The 21,359-nt window shown below is 39.2% G+C and overlaps 2 protein-coding genes across 2 annotated transcripts; one reads left to right on the forward strand and one right to left on the reverse strand.

Moving 5' to 3' along the window:
- Positions 1-449: 449 nt before the first annotated feature.
- Positions 450-3,337, reverse strand: LOC110920887 (alkaline ceramidase). The gene is made up of 3 exons (XM_022165105.2): positions 3,141-3,337; positions 1,888-2,226; positions 450-1,192 (listed from the first exon to the last, which is right to left on the reverse strand). The coding sequence occupies exons 2-3, from the start codon at positions 2,139-2,141 to the stop codon at positions 673-675; spliced, it is 774 nt and encodes a 257-aa protein (XP_022020797.1). The 5' UTR covers positions 2,142-2,226; positions 3,141-3,337; the 3' UTR covers positions 450-672.
- A 10,475-nt stretch (positions 3,338-13,812) lies between these two features.
- On the forward strand, positions 13,813-14,388 carry LOC110924628. The gene has a single exon (XM_022168619.1). It carries the CDS (start codon positions 13,813-13,815, stop codon positions 14,386-14,388), a length of 576 nt encoding a protein of 191 aa, XP_022024311.1.
- Positions 14,389-21,359: the final 6,971 nt, after the last annotated feature.

Raw genomic sequence — 21,359 nt, forward strand, 5'->3', positions numbered from 1 at the left:
AAAAAAATACTTATATACAATTTTTAGGTCTAGTGACTTCCGACCCCCGGTGGAAATTTTCAAGCTTCACCACTCTTTGGATGCCAGCCAAGCACAGGACAACAAAAGATCCACCATCACTTACAAGAGACTTGACAAGCTCTACAGGAAACAGAAGTGGCACTTTCATCAAGTTTATTTACTCAGTTAAACCGGTAAATAAATAAGTTTGAACCACAAAGGGGCGAATCAGTCAAAAAGTGTAGTTTTTATCTCAAGTTAGAACCCTTTTTGACCTGTGCTGAAAAAGTATTCGTTTTGACCCAACCAAGCAGTTTTAATACCAAACTGACCCGATTTTGCCACCCATCATGAGAAACACGAATGCATCATGGTCAAATTGTTAACAATGAAAACCTTGCAAACAATAACCTACAAAGTCGATATTAGATCTCATTTAAGACCGGAAACACGACCCAAAAATAACAGTTTCGAGATTTCATCGCTTGGTCACAAAATACAGTTGTAATCATTAAATTAAACAAATGGAAAAAGATGATACAAAATTTGGTACATAAAATATTCTAGTTTCACAGCTAAAATATCCTCCCAACAACCTTAGCCAGATTTTCTTATCCACCTAGCCGAAACAAAACGATAAATTAAATGAAATAGCGTATCTACCTCTGCATATTACTTGGTGTGTGTTTTCGGCTTCTGGATCCTAACATATGGGAGAATTCCCATGAAACAAACCACCTTCGGGCTCCAGTCACGTTGTTGTGCCCGACAAAACATCAAGAACGTGTTTGCAAAATAAGAGTTAAAGCCCATGGAAACATGCCACAACGCATGACCCTGAGGGTTAATCGGCCAGGTGGATATATGCGTGCAGCAGAACCGATCACCTAACCAGCACAAACTACCAACGAAAAGGGTGGCGAAATATAACTTCGCTAGCCTTTTGGCCGACACGTCTTGTGTATGTATGTAATACTTGTACATCCGAGGCACACACAACAGGCAAAGCATCACGTAATGAAGTTTGAAACCGATATCAAAACGGATCACGGAATGGAGAACGGCGAAAGAGATACCGTACAGGAACAGGAACGTTGGCATGGTACTTCGGTAGTGCCAATCTGGTGAGTAGAGGATGTATATGTATAGCAGCATTTCCCATACCATTGGAGTCTCGTCACTTTGCTGCTGCCTGCAAATTAAATACTTCCATAATTATCAAATTCAATCATACTTTAGGAGGTGTTTTTATGTATGATTTCAGAATTATTATGTGCCATCAAATGATCAGCAGGTGTTTGGATGTGCTTCTGTTGTTCAAACTGAAGTTTAAATGTTAGCTTAATTTTTAAAAAGTGTGCCTGAGGCGGAAGACGATCTGGAAAAACGCGCCGTTCCGTAATTGTATGTATATTAATTTTAGGTATATAATTGCTAAATATTTTTAAACATGTTTTATAATACATGCTTTTTTACAAACATAATGAGTTTTTATATTTTTTAAGTTAATTACACAAATAATCCTTGTGGTTTATTGAAAGTATCACCTTTGAGTCCTAACAGAAAATTATATAGGGGTACTATAGTCATTTTACACTGATTTAACAGAAAAATTATTGGCAGTTAGCGTTAACATTCAAAGGTGTTACAAAATCGAAACCATAAAACCTGAACCTGTTACAAAAAAAAAAAAAGAAAGAGTTTGTACTCAAAGGTGTTACTTTCAATAAACCACAAAGACTATCTGTGTAATTAACTCTAAATATAATGACCCAGAATGACAAATTTCTGAAATGGAAATTTAAAGTCCCTTCAACGTAGGGGGTAAATAAGTAATTTTATAAACTGATACAGTAAAAAATGAAGAACATCGGAACATGTACTCACACATGTTGCAATGTGGCATGATACATTACGCTTCCAATAGCGAGGGCCATATTTGACAAGTGAAGAACACTGAACCTCTTCTCGAACCGTTGTAGCAATGAACTAACAAGGCCGATGAATGCCAATAGGATGCATGGAATGTTTGAGATGGTATTATAAAACTCAGCAACATAAGAAGAATACACGTAGTTCTTTTCACACCACTCGTGGGACGAAGTCACCGGACCCCAAAAACTTGATGTACTATCTGCCATATAAACAAAGTATATTACGTTGCCACCGCTATTGATGCTACGCTATTGTATCATCACCTCCAAAATGTTATCAAGCTGATGGTAGCTGCAAAAATAGAGAATTTTGGAACTTTGAGCAGTCATAGTGGAAACGCCGATATAAATGCAAAAAAAAAAAAAAAAAAAAAGATAATGGGACAACCAGAGTGGTACACTCTCACACAAACATAACAAACGGACATGTACAGCTCCAACCACCATAGGAAAATTGTCACCGATCATCCCCCCACCCCCGACCAACAAGTGCAATAAGTTCAATCATGATAGGAGCAAGAAGAAAAGAATGACCATATCAAGGTTTCCAATTTTTCTTTAAATCATTTCTCATGACTCATTAAACAACTTAATAACCCAAAAATGCCATCATTTTGTGCTGTAGAATATGGTTAACCAACATGCTAATTAATCATGTTGTTGGCAACACAAACCTAACAATTATCTTAACCATTTGAAGTTAAAAAGTGAAACAAAACCCATGTCAAGTTTAGGTAAAGAGTCAGTTTTCTTAACAAGCAAACCAAAAGGCGGCAAGAACCATGGACTCGAATGTAATGCTCAACACTAAACCCCTTTCATTCTAATTTCTCATATGAGAATCTGTAATAACAATCGACTACCACTAATTCGAGACATAGAATCTAAATTGAATCTCATATAGTTTAGATTTTCATCTTAATTGGCCTGGCTCCTTAACAAACCCTAAAATCAAACTTATCACTAAAAATTGTAATCACTATATGATTACCAAAATGCAATAAATCTTGCTAACTTCTTCACTGAATGTTCCAAATTAGGGTTTATAAAGACAGTATAATACAATAGTATCCAGATTAAATAGCTTAAGCACATCATAACATCCACCTGATTCCAGATCGCAGATCTAATTACACCAGAAGTGCAAATTGCAAACAAATTTAGAGTAAATTGAACATAAACAAAGGAGAAAAATGAGAAATGGACCTGCATTCGCATTAGATCGGTCGTTGTTGCGTCTGAAAATGTTTGAATGTGTGCTTAGATCACAGGTTTTTGGGTGTGATCTCTTGTTGTGTGTGTTTTGAATTAGGGATTGGATGGATGACAAAGGTCAGGAGGACCACATTTTATAGAGAAATCCAAGATGAGTGGGGGGACATAACGAGTTAACGACGTGTGGTGCTTTATATGGCAAACATATTTTCTTTTTAGTAACATGTAAAATCAATTTATTTATTGTTTTTCGGTTTTAAGTTTTGGTTCTTTTAAGCAAACTAACAAAGATACACTCAAAAATCTAGTATGACACCCTTTATACTAGGGGTGTTCAAGATCGGATAATCCGGTTTTCGGATATCCGAAAATCGGATATCCGAAATTTCGGATAGTGAAATATTGACATCCGAATCCGAAATTTCGGATATCCGGTTTTCACTAGGTGATAGTTTAAGTGCCGAAAAGTTCCTAAAACCCACTAAAAGTGCTGAATTCAGCATATTACAACAAAATTCAGCAATTTAACAAGCTAGTAACATGCAAAAATATGACTAAATCACTAAAAGTGCTGAATTCAGCATATTACAGCAAAATTCAGCAATTTAACAAGCTAGTAACATGCAAAAATATGACTAAATGGTACTGAATGCTTTCCTAGGTGTCGGGAATTAAAAGTGTCACAAAAGGGTACATAAAGATCACTAAACGGAATAGTTTGACACTTTAACGAACCGGTAACTAACCGAACAACCGGACACTACCCGAAACACCAAAATTATACTAGAAGCATTGTTTTAATGTTTCTGAGCTAGTTATGATCCCCGAACACCCCAACACACTATATAACACATCATACACATAAACACTAATCAATACACTTAAGATCTAACCAATTAATCTAACTTATCATTCAACACCAACTAGACCCCCCCCCTGATTGGGACGGTCACCTATGTGGCCCCACCAATATCTTGCTTAATCTTCCTAAGATTTGCTAAAGATTATGCATTGTACTTAAGAAACACAATATACATTGGATAATAGCCTAACTGTGGTTATAAGTGGAACATGATAGATCATTCTCACACACACCCAACACCTTCATCTTTCTCTCCCTCTCCTCCTTATTCTCGGCCGAGACCTCATCCCCACACCACCACCATTGTCAAGTCTTGTTATTTCAATCCACATACTCACAAAGGTGCAAGAAGGTTTACAAGCAAGCTTGGTGGTCTTGGATCTTGAAGGACCTCTCACAATTGCTTTTATCCAACAATTTTGTCATCATCAACTTCTTGTGTTCTTCCCTAGCCTTTGTGCTAGTAGTAAGCTTCATATCACTTGATCCTACTTCATATTTTGATGGTTAAAAGATGTCGTACATTGTTAATCTTGATGAACACTAAAGAACTTGATCATGAAACTTTAACATAAGCTATTTAACATATGAATACTTGTTGATTAGTGATGATTTGCTTCTTGATGATTGATGATTTATGTTAGTGATGTTAGACATCATAAGAAACCTACTAGATTGTGATTAAACACATGATCTAGTAAGTTAAGGTGGTGATCTTATGAAAGACCAAGATCATCATGCTTATTGTTTCCATGAACTTGAAAAATGAAAATAACTTTTGTGAATGATGTAGTATGTAACATGTTTACTAGACATAAATGTGGATGATTACAAAAATAGTTTTCCAAAGAAACCAAGTTAAATAACAAGATTTACATAAACATTGTTTTCAAAGAAACTAATCATGTTTCTAGAGGTGAAACAAGTATAAGAATACATTGTTTACAAGAAAAATCCAAGAGAATGATTTTTGGAAAAATCATCTAGTAAGTTGTAAACACCTAAATCCTTTAAGAATGAGATTTTTAAAGAAATAAACACACTTTAAAGGGTAACTAAGTCTACTAAAAACACTACCAAGTTACTACAAGTTTTTATGAAAGTTCAAGTTCATGATTATTACGTAGATAGCAATATTTTGGCACTTGGTAAGTATAAGTTGTTTAAGATTGATTGTTGAGTGTTTGTGATGATTTTGAAAAGAAAATGATATGCTTTGATAGCATGGACACCTCCATTTTTAGGGGAAAGGGAAACTATGGCAAAATTTTCTAAAAATACAAACACTTAGAAAATATTTTCTATACAAATATATACAAGTCTGTTTAAACTATGGTTTTCAATATAAACTTTGCCATAGATTTTGTTACAAAAATACAAGTATTGGAGGTTGGTTTTTGTAAATAAAAATAACTAAATATGTATTTGAAAGATATATATTTAGAAGACACATTGTGTGTGATTATTTGTATACGTTGTGTCTTAGTTATATTATTTTAGAATTTAAAGTAATATAACTTAACAAAATACCAAGAACTTACAATCCAAAATAATACCAAAAATCACGAGGAATAAATATATAAGTTACTCGCTTAATATTGTGAAACCGAACGCAAGAACGTAACTTACAAAATATTCCAGAAAATACCATTACAAATATAATTTTGGATACGAAAGAAATGAAAATATGATTTTCATTACTATTACAAAATATATCATATTTTCGACAAGGAGAAAATATATTATTTTTGGAAGTAAAAATATATTTTCTTAGTATATTTAGAAGATATATGATTTTTGAGAAAAATGTATATTTTCTTGAAATACATTATTTTTGGACAAAATAAATTTATATATATTTTCTAAAGTGAGACTTGAAAATATATTTTGAAACTACAAATGCAAGAATGCGAATATACATGTATGAGATACCCCCATCCTTGGGAAGGAAATACGAATATAAAATGCTTGAGAAGTATTATTACAAAATGCAGTTTAAACAATTATTCCAAAAATTAAATATAATTTAAAGTTAAAATAATCATTATTTTAATAAGGAATTATAACTTGGAATAATATTAGAGACATAAAAGTAACGTAACTCAGATGATAATTCTAAGGCAAGGCACGGCCCGTTCGTCTAATAGACCCTAATACGTTGTAGGGAGTCGTGTTTGCTGAGGAGACTTGAGTTACGAGCACTGAAGACGCAAAACCGTGAGTTCATGTCCGCCTTTTCTTTTAACTGTTTTCATTTTTACAACTTCGGGGGTGAAATACATGTTACAATTGTTTACATACGTTTTATACATGGTATGGTTAGCTAAGGAGGGTTACTGCTTGATCATGTGAAAGGTGGGTATAACACTTAAGGCCATTAATCCTCGTCGTAGGACCGAGGGACATGAGTGATAGATCTATTTGGGTGTAGCGAGTCCACACCCATGAGGACCAGGGTGGCCCATGTGGTGACTATGTCCACATACTAATGCCGTGGCAAAATTCCGCTAGGTTTGAGTTTTCCTGCACCGTTTCACACATGCCATTGGCCTTGCAAACCATTGGTGATCTATTTTTCCTTATTGCTACATACCAGGGACATACATACATACAGACATACTTTAAAGGTTTATTCATACACAAACACATGAACTCGCTTCACTTTTGTTGATGTTTTCAAATTACATGTATTTCAGGGAACTAAGTGGATCTGGCAGGTGTTTGCATGTTTTCAAGCTGCGTTATAAATAAATGATGACATCCAAGTCAGTAGGGTTTAGGAGATGTATCTTAATCCTGGACGAGATACATGGTTCTAAACTCGGGTTTATTTAAAATCTTTTATCGAGTCCTTGTGAACTCATTAAAACATGTTGTGGTTTGTAACTTGAATTTGGTGTCAACGTTTCAGACAATTATGTTGTGTTATTTTCTAACTTAATTTATGGATGAGCATCTTATGGTTTTTATCATATAGCGTTGTTATGATTGAATGCTATGGTATTAAGAAAGTCACACCAATAATCACGCTTCCGCAAAAGTCAGGGTGTGACAGCTTGGTATCAGAGCTTCGATCGTAGCGAACTAGGATTCTTTCTCAAGTCTAGACTACGATCATTAGGGCTCTCACGAAAATGTTTTCAAAGATGTTTACATTGCATACACAGAATGTCCAGATCCAGGGAACAAACCTTTTTACAAACAAAGTGCACAAAACACATTTCAAGGTTATGGTTCAGTTTGAGAAACTAGGGAAGTTTAGTCTAAGAGACTGGGGAAGTTTAGTCTGAGAGACCGGGTAGTCAGTTTGAGAAACTGGGGAGGCTTTAGTCTGAGAGGCTGGGTAGTTCAGTCTGAGAGGCTGGTTGGGATAGTCTGAGAAGACTAGGATGAATACATGTTTACATTGTTACTGCTTACATGCTTATTTGATGATTGTTGATATATGTGCATATGTTGTGATTGTTTGTTACAGACACCATGTCCTCATCTGATAGTGAGCTGTCAGATACCGTAGACCCTATGGCCATAGTATCGGACGGTGAGATTGTCCCGGACCCTAAGGTCTTCACATCTGACACTGAGAGTAGTGATGATGATGATTTTCAGCCGTTTGCTTTACCTGACCTGGGCCACATTATACCGCTAGCTGATGGTTTTCCTGGCGAGGATCTACTTCTTGTTCCGATCCCTGCTCCTCTTCCTCTTGCTACATTTCCTCTCGAGGATCTGCCTCTTGATGCCATGTCTGATGATGATATCGATCTTTTTATTGAGGGCCTCCCTGAGGGTGCCCAGGGTGATGGAGCTCCAGTCGATGATGTAGTTGTTGTTCCGCTTATTGAGATTCCGGTCATCGAGATTTCATCTGACCATTCTGGTCCTGATTCATTCGAGTCCGTGTCATCTATTACTTTGCACGCACTGGGATTGCAGCGTTATCCCGTCGATTCTGATTCTGACACATCTATGTCTGTCGCACCTGTTCAAGACTTCGAGTTGGAATGAGTTTGATCCTGACATTGATCCTGAGCATGAGGTTGATTTCGTTCCTGATGATCAGCTTTTGATGTACCCGCTGATCTCGAGCCGATACCTGCTGATCTTGAGCTAGCACCAGCCGACCCTGAGCCTATGCCTGCACCCGAGCCTATACCTGCTCACGATCCTTTGCCTGAGCATGACCCTATACCTGTTGGCATACCAGTGGTTGCACCACCTTTACCTGACCCGATCCCTGCACCTGTTGACCATGCTCCTTTTGCTGCCCAGATAGATCCCCGTTATGCATTCACCCGCAATGGGTGGATAGAGGACGATGATGACTTGCCTCCTTTCGTTAGGTCTGTTACTCCCCCACCTGCACCCACCCATGCACCCATTGATATCGCCCCATTTCACCCACATGTGTCTGACACACACCGCGCCGATCTGCCGATCACGTTCTTACAGGATATCCCTCCACCCCCTCCAGGGGAAGGACCATCGAGTCAGCAGCCCAGTCATATTCCTCCTGTGTCAGTAGCTTTTCCCTTTATGCCACAGTTTTCACATACTGCTCCTTTTGCTTCTGCACCATCGGGCGAGCCACTGATTTGGTTTCCACCCAACACGATGCCTGTTTCTGATCCATATCATCCTTCACACTACACTGGTTACACGAGGGATGATCTGCTTTTGTCGTTACAGCTTCAGCAGGAGTTGTTGTGCCGCAGAGTCATGGAGTTAGAGAGGATTCCACATCCTCCACCTTGTCCTTGTCAGTCACCGTTTGCGACTCCACCTGCACCTCTTCTGCCATACCCAGATTTTGACGTTCGTTTTCTTACTATGGAGCAGCAGATTAGTTACCTGCTGCGTACCGTTCATGCTCTTGAGGAGGAGTTAGCGCATGTGCGCAGTTTGCTTTTCGTTCCTCCACCTCCTCCTCCTCCACCATCAGCATAACAGTTTTTGGTTTATGCAGGTAGCATACTTTTGATGAGAGTGTAGCTATTGAGCCCAGATTGCACAGCCTTTTTGAAGACCATTTTTGACTTTTGACTGTTGTAGTTTGATAGATGATTTGGACTAGGGTGATGTGACCCTGTAGTCCCTTTTGATGTATGGTACATTGTGGAACATGCAAAACTGTATTTGTGGTCATTGATATATGAAAGCTCAATCGCAACATTCTCATTACATACATTATTGAATTACTTGTTTACGTTATGATTGGGATGTTATGTGTTTACTTGCGTTGATAAACATTATTACGTGTGCATGCCATGTACTTACTATACTTATTATGACCTGACCGACGCCATCTTCTTATAGAAGATGCCTCCGCGAAGAGAAACTCGATTACCCACCACAGAGGGTGAGTTACAAGAACGGATTTCACGAGCAATAGCACAGCATGAGGCCCTGCGCTCTGAACATAGCAGGGGTACCTCTGGAAACAACCCACCTCATGGTAATGTTTAAGTCTCTAAAGACACATTACGTTACATTTGGACATTCCATGTGCGTTCGCTAATGCTTGCTGTGAATGATGTTGCTTGTACAGGCTGTACCTATAAGCAGTTCTTAGACTATAAGCCTCTGAATTTTGACGGCACCGGGGGTGCTGTAGCTTTTGTCAGATGGACGGAGAAGACCGATTCTATGTTGAGAATGAGCAAATGTGCTCCGGAGCACCAGGTCACCTACATCTCTGGATTGTTCTTAGACGGGGCGTTATTCTGGTGGAATCTCCAAGTTCAGACCTTGGGAGAAGAAGCTGCTTATGCCATGACATGGGACGAAATGAAGGAAGTCATGCGAAAGAAGTACTGCTCAAGGGCTGAGATTCAAAAGTTGGAAACTGAGTTCAGGAACCTCAAGATGGATGGACCGAAGATTGCCGAATATGTGCAGAGATTTCACGACTTGTCTCGCGTCGTTCCTTACATGGTTGATCCGGAATTCAAGCGCATTAAGCGTTTTATTTGCGGATTGGCACCCCAAATCATGAGTATGGTGACAACGTCGAAGCCTGCTATAATCACTGAGGCGATTGATCTGAGTGTAGCACTAACCGAAGAGGCGATCAGGTTGAACAAGTTTTCGATCTCTGACCAAAAGAAGAAGGAGACTCACGTTGAGTCATCCGGTGAGAACAAAAGGAAGTTCTCAAACTTCAAGAAAGGTACCAACAGTGCTAACAAGAAGAAGGAAGTAAACCCACCAGCTGAGGTCAAGACTAGTGCTGAAAACAAAGGAAAAGGGTATATGGGCACTCTGCCCAAATGTGATGTATGCCAGTACCATCATGTCAGCTAATTCAGAGTTAGGAAGTGTGAGTCTTGTGGGAAGGTTGGCCATTCGAAGGAGACATGCTGGGCTGGAACTGGTCGTGGTGGTCAGAGAGGTTATGGTAATGGAAACAATAACTGTGGTGGAAATGGGTATGGAAACCGCCTCAAGGACGAAATGGCACCCTTACCAGACAAACTGAAAATGTTGACGAAGTTCAGTACATAGACAGACAATATTTTGAGGCCAGTATGAGCCAGATACGACGTATTACACTAGTATAGTGTGTAGGGAAGTAAGGACCTCAAAACTGCTTTTCTAGGTGATAGTTTAAGTGCCGGGAAGTGCCTAAAACTCACCCGAAGTGCAGAATTCTGCACAATTCAGCAAAATTCAGCTTTTTAACAAGCTAGTAATGTGTAAAAATATGGAAAAATGGTCCTGTATGCTTTCCTAAGTCTCGGGAATTAAAAATGTCCTACACATAAAACACTAGAATTTACACTTAACCTCCAACTAATTAACCTACTTACCATCTAAAGTTACACATAACCCCCCCCATATATGAGTGGACGGTCACAAGGACCCCACCCCAAGATTTCCATAAATCTCCCTTGATCTTGCTAATCTTCCTTGGATATGATAAAGATTCATTTAGATTGTGTATTGTACTTAGCAAACATAAGAACCATTGGGTAACAAACATTAGTTGGTTACAAGATGAACTAGATGAATCATTTTCACACACACCTAACACCTTCATCCTTCTCCTTCTTCCTCCTCTAACTTACGGCCCAACACCCCCACTCCTCCATCAATTATTCTAATTCATTCCAAGACTATCCAAAGGTGATCTAAGGTGTCTCGAGCCTATTTAGGAAGGTTGCAAGCAACGGATCTTGAAGGACCTCTTCCGATTGCTTTTATCCACTCCATTTTCATCGTTGTTCTTCCCTAGCTTGAAGCTAGTAGTAAGATCCTTCTTGACTCTTGATTACTTCCATTTTTAGTGGTTAAAAGATATGTTATGTTGAAAATCATAAGATCACTAAAAGACATAAACTTGAATCTTGAATATAAAGCTTACATATGATGAAATATGGATGAAATGATATTGTTTTGTGACAACTGGCAAAAAACCGGTAATTTCCGTACACTTTAATTCTTATTTAATGACTGCAATTATGTGCTTAAATGTCAGTATTGACTGAATACATGCTAAACAAGTGAGTTCATGCTCCCCCTTTTCTCTTAACTGTTTTTTCAGTCTTATAACTTCGGGGGTGAAATACATGTTACAAATATTTTATGTTTACAAATAGTATGATAACCCGAAGCACACTTGGTGAGAACGAGTACCAAGTGTGATGTGATTTAAGAATACAAGAAGCGCACTTGGTGAGAACGAGAACCAAGTATGATGCGTTATGAGAAATGATACGAGAAATCGTGTCACAAATAGGGTACATAAGCACCATTAATCAACAATATACCTAGACCGCAGAACAAAAGGTTAGATCTAACGGGTGTCGGGCAGCCACATTCTCGGTGAGGGCGAGTACCGAGTAGTGCTTTTGTGTCTCAGAATATGCCAAATAGAAAAATGCCTAAGGTTTGGTGACTTCCTATGTCGTGTCACATGTTAATGGCCTTGCAACCCATTAACAATCCTAATACTTACAAGAATACTTTGTATACATAAAGATTCATACCATACTAAAACATGATTTATACTTGAGTACGTGGGGTACTCAAGAAAACTTGAATTAAACTTGAGTACGTGGGGTACTCAAGAAGACGGGAATTATACTTGAGTACGTGGGGTACTCAAGAGAAACGTGAATTATACATAAGTACGTGGTGTACACCTGAAGACTTGATTTATATATGAAAGCTTGATTTATAAATAACACAAACTATGTTTTCATATAAAGTATACAAACGTGAGATACAAAAACTGCATGAATTCACACCAACATTATGTTGACGTTTTCCAAAACTCACATGTATTTCAGGTAACTAGGATGGATGTGCACATGGTCTTACTCATGCTCTTGGATGTCGCTTTTTTATCGTTAAATAAAGTTGTAACTTTTAAGACAATATGTTATCTCGTGTTGTGAACACTTGACATATGTTTCAGTAATGTAATGTTTGAAGTTATTTTTGAGCATGTAGTATGTTTACCTTTCGTATGCAATGAGAACCTTTCATGATCACACCTCGTGCTTCCGTAGCAGAAAGGGGTGTGACAGATTGGTATCGGAGCTGCGATTGTAGTGAACCAGGATTCCTTCTCGAGTCTAGTCTACAATCTCTAGGATCCTTTCACGAAAATGAATTTTCAAAGAGTTTTCATTGCATAAAACATCCCGCGACATCCACTGCCTGAAACTGTTTACAAGAGTCTAGAAAAGACACCACGAGACTTAGGGTGCACTGGGGTAGCACTTGTCTATGTTAAGGATTACTTGAAATGATGTGTGATAATTGATATTTACACATGCTAGAAGTAGAATGTCACAAGTATACGTGACTTTACCTGGAAACAATGGCCCATCTGAAGGAAGAAATACGAGGATGAAACGAACTGTGCGGACTGTGCAAGGAGTTATGTAATGGATGCATACATAATTATGGAATTCTGTGCACAGAAACCACAGCAAGTCTTGTCACGTGTAGATTCCCTCAGTGCAAGCCTACTAAGTACTCTGCTAGAGTAATAATTGTTTGATGTCACTTATGTGGTATATACATGTGAATATATATGCTACTACTGTTTAGTACGACGACATCAAACAAATGTTTAACCCCGTTGTGTTATGTTATGTCGGAACATGGCACCCAGGAAAGCTGTGAATACTCGGAACGATGATCAACCTCCTCCTCCTCCCCCACTACCAAGAACTGCTGAAGATCTGAACGCTCTACTGGAAGAGAGGATCTCTGCTGCTATCGCCCAGTACGAGGCGAACCGTACCCAAGACAGTGGAGGGCCAAGTAATGCTAGGCTTAACGGACATGGAGAATTGTCTGGAGGAAACGTAGCCCAAGGTAACCTTAAGACAATTTGCTAAGCATAGAGAAATTTATGAACGGTCCTTGTTTCATTATTTCTTCAATTGCTCATATGTGAATTGGTTGGGTTAATTACAGGCTGCACCTTCAAGCAGTTCCTCGACTGCAAACCAATGAACTACGATGGCACTGGAGGAGCAGTAGCGTTTGTGCGTTGGACGGAAAAGACTGAAGCCACTATTCGCATGAGCAAGTGTACCGCGGATCAGCAAGTCACCTTTGCTACTGGGCTGTTTGTCGATGAAGCTCTGACGTGGTGGAATTTGCAAGTTCAAACGCTGGGTGATGATGCCGCGTATGGCATGACTTGGGATGAACTGAAAGAGAAGATGAGAGAGAAGTACTGCTCTCGTACCGAAGACAGAGTTCTGGCACTTGACTATGGTAGGTGCTGACATCACTGGGTATACTCGAAGGTTCCATGATTTGTCCAGGGTGATTCCCTATATGGTGACTCCGGAATTTAAGCGCGTTGAACGCTACATTTGGGGACTGGCCCCAGAATTTCGTGGCATGGTAACTTCAGCCAAACCCCAAACAATCACCGAGGCTGTAACTCTGGCTGTCAGCCTTACTGAAGACTATGTTTGCATGAAGAAGCTATCACTGGACCCCATTGAAAAGACCGAGACGCATGCTGAGTCGTCCGGTGACAAAAATAGAAAGCATTCGAATCTGAATCAAGCAACCCGCAGCAACAACAAGGGTTCATACAACAAGAAGCGTGACACCAACCCCCCTAAGGAGGCAAATACCACATCCAAAGGATACCAAGGCACCATGCCTAAATGCCAGAAATGTAAGTATCATCATGATGGAGCTTGTCGCATTCCAAGGTGCGACAAATGTGGTAGATTGGGTCATCAAACGGAAGACTGTTGGGGTAAGGGAAATAATCGAAATGGAAACGGTGCTGGTAATAAGAACGGTGACGGGAAGGGGCGGAACCAAGGATGCTTCCGTTGTGGAAGCAATGATCATTTCATGAAAGACTGCCCAAAGAAAGACAATGCCCAGGCTTGAGCATTTGTGATTGGAGCAAAGGACGCACGCGAGGACCCTAACGTGGTCACCGGTACATTTCTCGTTAACAATCACTTTGCATCCATATTATTTGACACTGGTGCCGATTATAGTTTCATGTCTGTGGAATTTAAACGTACGCTTGGGATAGAGTCTAGTAGATTGGATATTCCATACTCCATTGAATTAGCCAATGGTAAACTTGTTGAGTCGGGAGAAGTTGTTAGAGGATGCACACTAGAACTTGGTGAACGAAGATTTAGCATCGACCTCTTACCTATTCAATTGGGTAGCTTCGAGGTAGTAGTCGGAATGGACTGGTTGTCCAAGAATAAAGCTGAAGTTATTTGTCATGAGAAAATCATTCGCATCCCTTTGGCGAATGATGAAACTCTCATCGTACATGGAGAAAGACGAAATGCGCCTCTTCGAATCATCAGCTGCATGAAGGCACAGAAGTGCTTAAGGAAAAGATGTGTTGCCATCCTAGCACACGTTGTAGATAAGAAGGCTGAGGAGCCGAAACTCGAAGATATTCCTGTGGTGAAGGAATTTCCTAATGTTTTTCCCGAAGACCTGTCAGGACTACCTCCGCAACGACAAGTCGAATTCCGTATAGACTTGGTCCCAGGAGCCGCTCCTGTAGCCAAGGCACCCTATCGACTTGCACCATCTGAGATGCAAGAATTATCTACACAACTCCAGGAATTGTTGGATAAAGGATTCATAAGGCCAAGCTTCTCGCCCTGGGGAGCTCCAGTATTGTTTGTGAAGAAAAAGGATGGAACTCTGCGAATGTGCATCGATTACAGAGAACTTGACAAGCTCACTATCAAGAATGGGTACCCACTACCGAGGATTGATGATTTATTTGATCAGTTGCAAGGATCAAGCTACTATTCCAAGATCTTCGATCTGGATATCATCAGTTAAGGATACAAGAAGAAAACGTACCAAAGACTGCATTCAGAACACGCTATGGGCATTACGAGTTTCTTGTGATACCATTCGGATTGACGAACACTCCGGCGGTCTTTATGGATCTGATGAACCGCGTATGCAAACCATATCTCGATAAATTCGTGATTGTATTTATCGATGATATCCTGATCTACTCACGAATGAAAGAAGAGCACGAGCAACACCTCAGAACTATACTGGAACTACTGAAGAAAGAGAAACTGTATGCAAAGTTCTCAAAGTGCGAATTCTGGATTCGCGAAGTACAATTTCTTGGTCACGTGGTGAATGAGAAGGGCATTCATGTAGACCCGTCCAAGATTGAAGCAATAAAGAATTGGGAAGCTCCCAAAACCCCGACTGAAGTTCGGCAATTTTTGGGCTTAGCGGGCTATTACCGGCGATTCATCGAGAATTTCTCCAAGATAGCTCAACCGCTAACGACCCTTACGCAGAAAGACAAGAAGTACGACTGGGGTGTTAAGCAGGAAGAATCCTTCTAACTACTCAAAAACAAGCTATGCGATGCACCAATATTATCATTACCCGAAGGCACAGAAGACTTCGTGGTATACTGTGATGCTTCACGACAAGGTTTGGGTTGCGTGCTCATGCAACGCCAAAAGGTCATCGCTTACGCTTCAAGACAACTGAAAGTACATGAAAGGAACTACACCATGCACGACTTGGAACTGGGTGCGGTGGTATTCGCCTTGAAGATCTGGCGACACTATCTATATGGTACTCGATGTACAATCTTCACAGATCACAAAAGCCTACAACACATCCTTGATTAGAAGGAACTGAACATGCGACAATGGCGATGGGTCGAGATGCTAAACGACTACGACTGTGAGATTAAGTACCATCCTGGAAAGGCAAACGTTGTAGCGGATGCTTTAAGTCGGAAAGAGAGGGTTAAGACCCTAAGGGCTCGAGCATTGGAAATGACTATTCGAACGAACCTCACTTCACGTATTCGTGACGCACAACAAGAAGCCCTTAAGATGGAAAATCGAAGAGCTGAATACCTCCGGGGTGCGTTGAGATATATGGTGCCAAATGAAGAGGGAGCCTTATTCTTTAAGAAACGTATATGGGTTCCGCTCTATGGTGGCCTACGAGAAGTCATCCTTGACGAAGCGCATAAATCGAGATACTCGATCCATCCAGGATCGGACAAGATGTATCAAGACTTAAAAGAGTACAATTGGTGGGTGAGACTCAAAAGCGATGTTGCTGTTTACGTTGGAAAATGCCTAACCTGTGCCAAGGTTAAGGCTGAATATCAGAAACCGTCCGGCCTACTACAACAACCAGAGATTCCCATGTGGAAGTGGGAATAAATTTCGATGGACTTCATAACGAAATTACCTAGGACCCCTAGAGGGCACGATATGATATGGGTGATAGTCGATCGGTTAACGAAGTCTGCGCACTTCCTTCCGATCCGAGAAAAAGACAGCATTGGAAAGCTTGCTGAGATATAGTTAAGGGAAATTGTGACTCGACATGGAGTGCCAATCTCGATTATTTCAGACAGAGATGGACGCTTTGTCTCAAGAATCTGGCGATCATTTCAGGAAGCCTTTGGATCTCAGCTAGATCTAAGCACGACATTCCATCCACAGACAGACGGCCAGAGCGAACGGACTATACAAACGTTAGAAGATATGCTTCGCGCATGCGTCATGGATCTAGGCGGCAGCTGGGATACTCACCTACCTTTAGTTGAGTTTTCCTACAATAACAGTTATCATACAAGCATAAAGGCCGCGCCGTTCGAAGCTCTGTATGGCCGCAAGTGCCGATCGCCCTTATGTTGGGCAGACGCGGGCGACAAACGTATGGTTGGTCCTGAACTTGTACAAGAGACAACCGATAAGATTGCGCAGATCCGAGAGCGCATTAAGGCAGCTCGAGATCGACAAAAGAGCTATGCTGATCAAAGACGAAAACCATTAGAATTCGAGGTGGGAGACAAAGTGTTGTTAAAAATCTCACCTTGGAAGGGCGTAGCCAGATTCGGAAAACGTGGGAAGCTAAATCCACGATACATCGGACCATTCAGAATCTTGGAGAGAATTGGTACCGTAGCATACAAGTTGGAGTTACCGGAAGAGCTTAATGGAGTACATGATACGTTCCATGTATCCAACCTCAAGAAGAGTCCAACACAAGAAAACGTGATCATCCCTGCGGATGAAGTGCATATTGATGACGCCCTCCGATTTACAGAACAACCTGTTGAGGTTACCGACTGGAAAGTCAACAAGACCAGGAGGAGCAGTGAACTTGTCAAAGTACGTCGGAACTCTAAGCATGGGCCCGAATACACATGGGAACGCAAAGACCACTTCAAGGAAAAGTATCCCTACCTATTCAAGAAGACTCCTGCGAGAGTTAGTTCAGTCTGAATTTCGGGACGAAATTCTTTTAATGGGGGGAGACTGTGACAACTGGCACAAAACCGGTAATTTCCGTACACTTTAATTCTTATTTAATGACTGCAATTATGTGCTTAAATGTTAGTATTGATTGAATACATGCTAAACAAGTGAGTTCATGCTCCCCTTTTTCTCTTAACTGTTTTTCAGTTTTATAACTTCGGGGGTGAAATACATGTTACAAATATTTTTATGTTTACAAATGGTATGATAACCTGAAGCACACTTGGTGAGAACGAGTACCAAGTGTGATGTGATATAAGAATACAAGAAGCGCACTTGGTGAGAACGAGAACCAAGTATGATGCGTTATGAGAAATGATACGAGAAATCGTGTCACGAATAGGGTACATAAGCACCATTAATCAACAATATACCTAGACCGCAGAACAAAAGGTTAGATATAACGGGTGTCGGGCAGCCACATTCTCGGTGAGGGCGAGTACCGAGTAGTGCTTTTGTGTCTCAGAATATGCCAAATAGAAAAATGCCTAAGGTTTGGTGACTTCCTATGTCGTGTCACATGTTAATGGCCTTGCAACCCATTAACAATCCTAATACTTACAAGAATACTTTGTATACATAAAGATTCATACCATACTAAAACATGATTTATACTTGAGTACGTGGGGTACTCAAGAAAACTTGAATTAAACTTGAGTACGTGGGGTACTCAAGAAGACGGGAATTATACTTGAGTACGTGGGGTACTCAAGAGAAACGTGAATTATACATAAGTACGTGGTGTACACCTGAAGACTTGATTTATATATGAAAGCTTGATTTATACATAACACAAACCATGTTTTCATATAAAGTATACAAACGTGAGATACAAAAACTACATGAATTCACACCAACATTATGTTGACGTTTTTTCAAAACTCACATGTATTTCAGGTAACTAGGATGGATGTGCGCGTGGTCTTACTCATGCTCGTGGATGTCGCTTTGTTTATCGTTAAATAAAGTTGTAACTTTTAAGACAATATGTTATCTCGTGTTGTGAACACTTGACATATGTTTCAGTAATGTAATGTTTGAAGTTATTTTTGAGCATGTAGTATGTTTACCTTTCGTATGCAATGAGAACCTTTCATGATCACACCTCGTGCTTCCGCCGCAGAAAGGGGTGTGACATGTTTAGTGCATGAATGATATTTGCTTGTTCTTTACTAGAGATTGTGATGTTGATCATTATATGAAGCATGCTAGATTGTGATTAAATACATGATCTAGCAAGTGGGAGGATGATCATGTAACAACATATGATGATCATCTTCTTGTGAACGCATGAACTTGATAAAGGAAAGAGATTTCTTGTAAAATAATAAACAAAGTGAGCTAGTAAACTTGTAGATCCAAGATTATGAATGATTTTCTAAGAGAACTACGTTCAAAATATGATTTTTGAAAGATAATGGTTTTTACTAAACTTACACTATTTTTGGTGGTGAAATAAGTGTAGGAACACTAGAGAAACAAGAAGGTTAAATAAAAAAACTTTTTTGTAAAATAAGTTTACAAGTTGTAAACATCTAAAAATTTCAAGAACGAAGTTTACCAAGAAGTAAATATATTTTGGAAGGTAACTAAGGCTACTAAACACTTTACCAAGTTACTACGCATTTTTGTGAAAGATCAAGTTCATGATACTATGTAAATTGAATAGTTTTTGCACTTGGTAAGTGCAAGATGTTTAGGGATTGATTGTTGATCATTGTGTGTGATTTTGAAAAGAAAATGATATGCTAAATAGCATGGACACCTCCATTTTCAAAGGAAACTATGGCGAAATTTTCTAAAAATGCAAACACTTAGAAAATATTTTCTAGACAAGTATTTACAAGTATGTTTTTCAATATAAGCTTTGCCATAAATTTTGTTACAAAATACAAGTATTGGAGGATGATTTTTATAAATAAAAATGGATAAATATATATTTAGAATATATATTTACATTAAAACACTTGTGTGAATATTTGTACACTTTGTAAAATAGTTATGTTATTTTAGGGTAAAATAATGTAACTTAACAAATACCAAGAATTTACAACTCCAAAATAATACCAAAAATCACAAGGAATGAAATATAAGTTACACACACAATATTGTGAAACCAAACACAAAAACGTAACTTATGAAATATTCCGGGAAATACCGTTACAATACATTTTTGGTAAATATTATTTTGGAAATGAAAGAAGTGAAAATATGATTTTTGTACACGTTACCAAGTTATGTCACATTTTCAACAAGAAGAAAATATATTACTTTTGGGAGATAAAAATATATTTTCCTAGTATAATTGGAAGATATATGATTTTTGAGAAAAATATATGTATTTTCTTGAAACACATTATTTTTGAGACAAAACAAGTTTAAATATATTTTCTGAAGTAAGGCTTGAAAATATATTATTTTGGAAACTACAAATACGAGAATACAAATACACAGGTATGAAATACTCCCATCCTTGGGAAGGAAATACGAAAATAAATACTTGAGAAGTATTATAACTTTGGATAATGTTAAAGACATAAAGGAAACGTAACTCAAAACACGAATACTAAGGCAAGGCATGGCCCGCTCGTCTAATAGACCCTAACACATTGTAGGTAGTCGTGGTTGCTGACGAGATTTGAGTTACGAGTACTGGAGACGCAAAACAGTGAGTTCATGCTCCCCCTTCCTTTAACTGTTTTTGGTTTTATAACTCTCGGAGGTGAAATACATGTTACGAATGCTTAAACGGTATGAAATGCCTATGAAAGGCCTATGAAATACTAAATCATGTGAGCATAGACTAGATATTGAAATGCCATTAATACTTAATTAGGGACGAGGGTTAGATCTAACGAGTACGGCCAAACCCCACTCATGGTCACAACCAGTACCAAGCAGTGCTTCGGAGTCCCAGTCGAGGGTAATCGACATAGTCGAGGTAAATCGACATAGTCGAGGTAAAGCGACATAGTCGAGGTAAATCGACATAGTCGAGGTAAATCGACATAGTCGAGGGAAATCGACATAGTCGAGGGAAAATCGACAAGGGTATAAGTCTACTCATTACGAGTGCTCCCTGTGTCCTCACATGCCTTAAAGTCCATGTAAAACAATTATGTTCATACACGCTTTTCATACCAGTTTACAAAGGAGTCTCTCAAAGGTTTACAAGATTACAAGTACTCACACAAAACGCATGAACTCGCTCAACTTTTTATTGATGTTTTCCAAAATTACATGTATTTCAGGTGACAGGATGGATCTTGGGTGCGGGTGTCGTAACTAGAAGTAGACTTCAGGCTTAGATGTCATCCACTTTTGTTGGTTTGTAACCTAGTCGAAGGTTGTGTTTTAAAACTTAAATAACCGGTGTTTGTAATACTCAAATTTTATGAATGGATGAACATCGTTTTGATCATGTAGTTATTTATTACGATTGAATGCAATGATATTAAACCAGTCACACATCATACGCTTCCGCAAAAGTCAGGGTGTGATAGTTTGGTATCAGAGCTTCGATTGTAGTGAACTAGGATTCTTTCTCGAGTCTAGACTACA

Source organism: Helianthus annuus, chromosome 17 (assembly GCF_002127325.2).
Source record: "Helianthus annuus cultivar XRQ/B chromosome 17, HanXRQr2.0-SUNRISE, whole genome shotgun sequence".
NCBI classification, from domain to species: Eukaryota; Viridiplantae; Streptophyta; class Magnoliopsida; order Asterales; family Asteraceae; genus Helianthus; species Helianthus annuus.

What these genes read in the sequence shown, in the direction of transcription:
- LOC110924628 (XM_022168619.1), top strand. Translation starts at nt 13,813, where the DNA reads ATGGTGACTCCGGAATTTAAGCGCGTTGAACGCTACATTTGGGGACTG.
- LOC110920887 (XM_022165105.2), bottom strand. Translation starts at nt 2,141, where the DNA reads ATGGCAGATAGTACATCAAGTTTTTGGGGTCCGGTGACTTCGTCCCAC. An exon ending in CATGCCACATTGCAACATGT is followed by an intron (nt 1,193 to 1,887) that starts GTGAGTACATGT and finishes TTTAATTTGCAG; the next exon opens with GCAGCAGCAAAGTGACGAGA.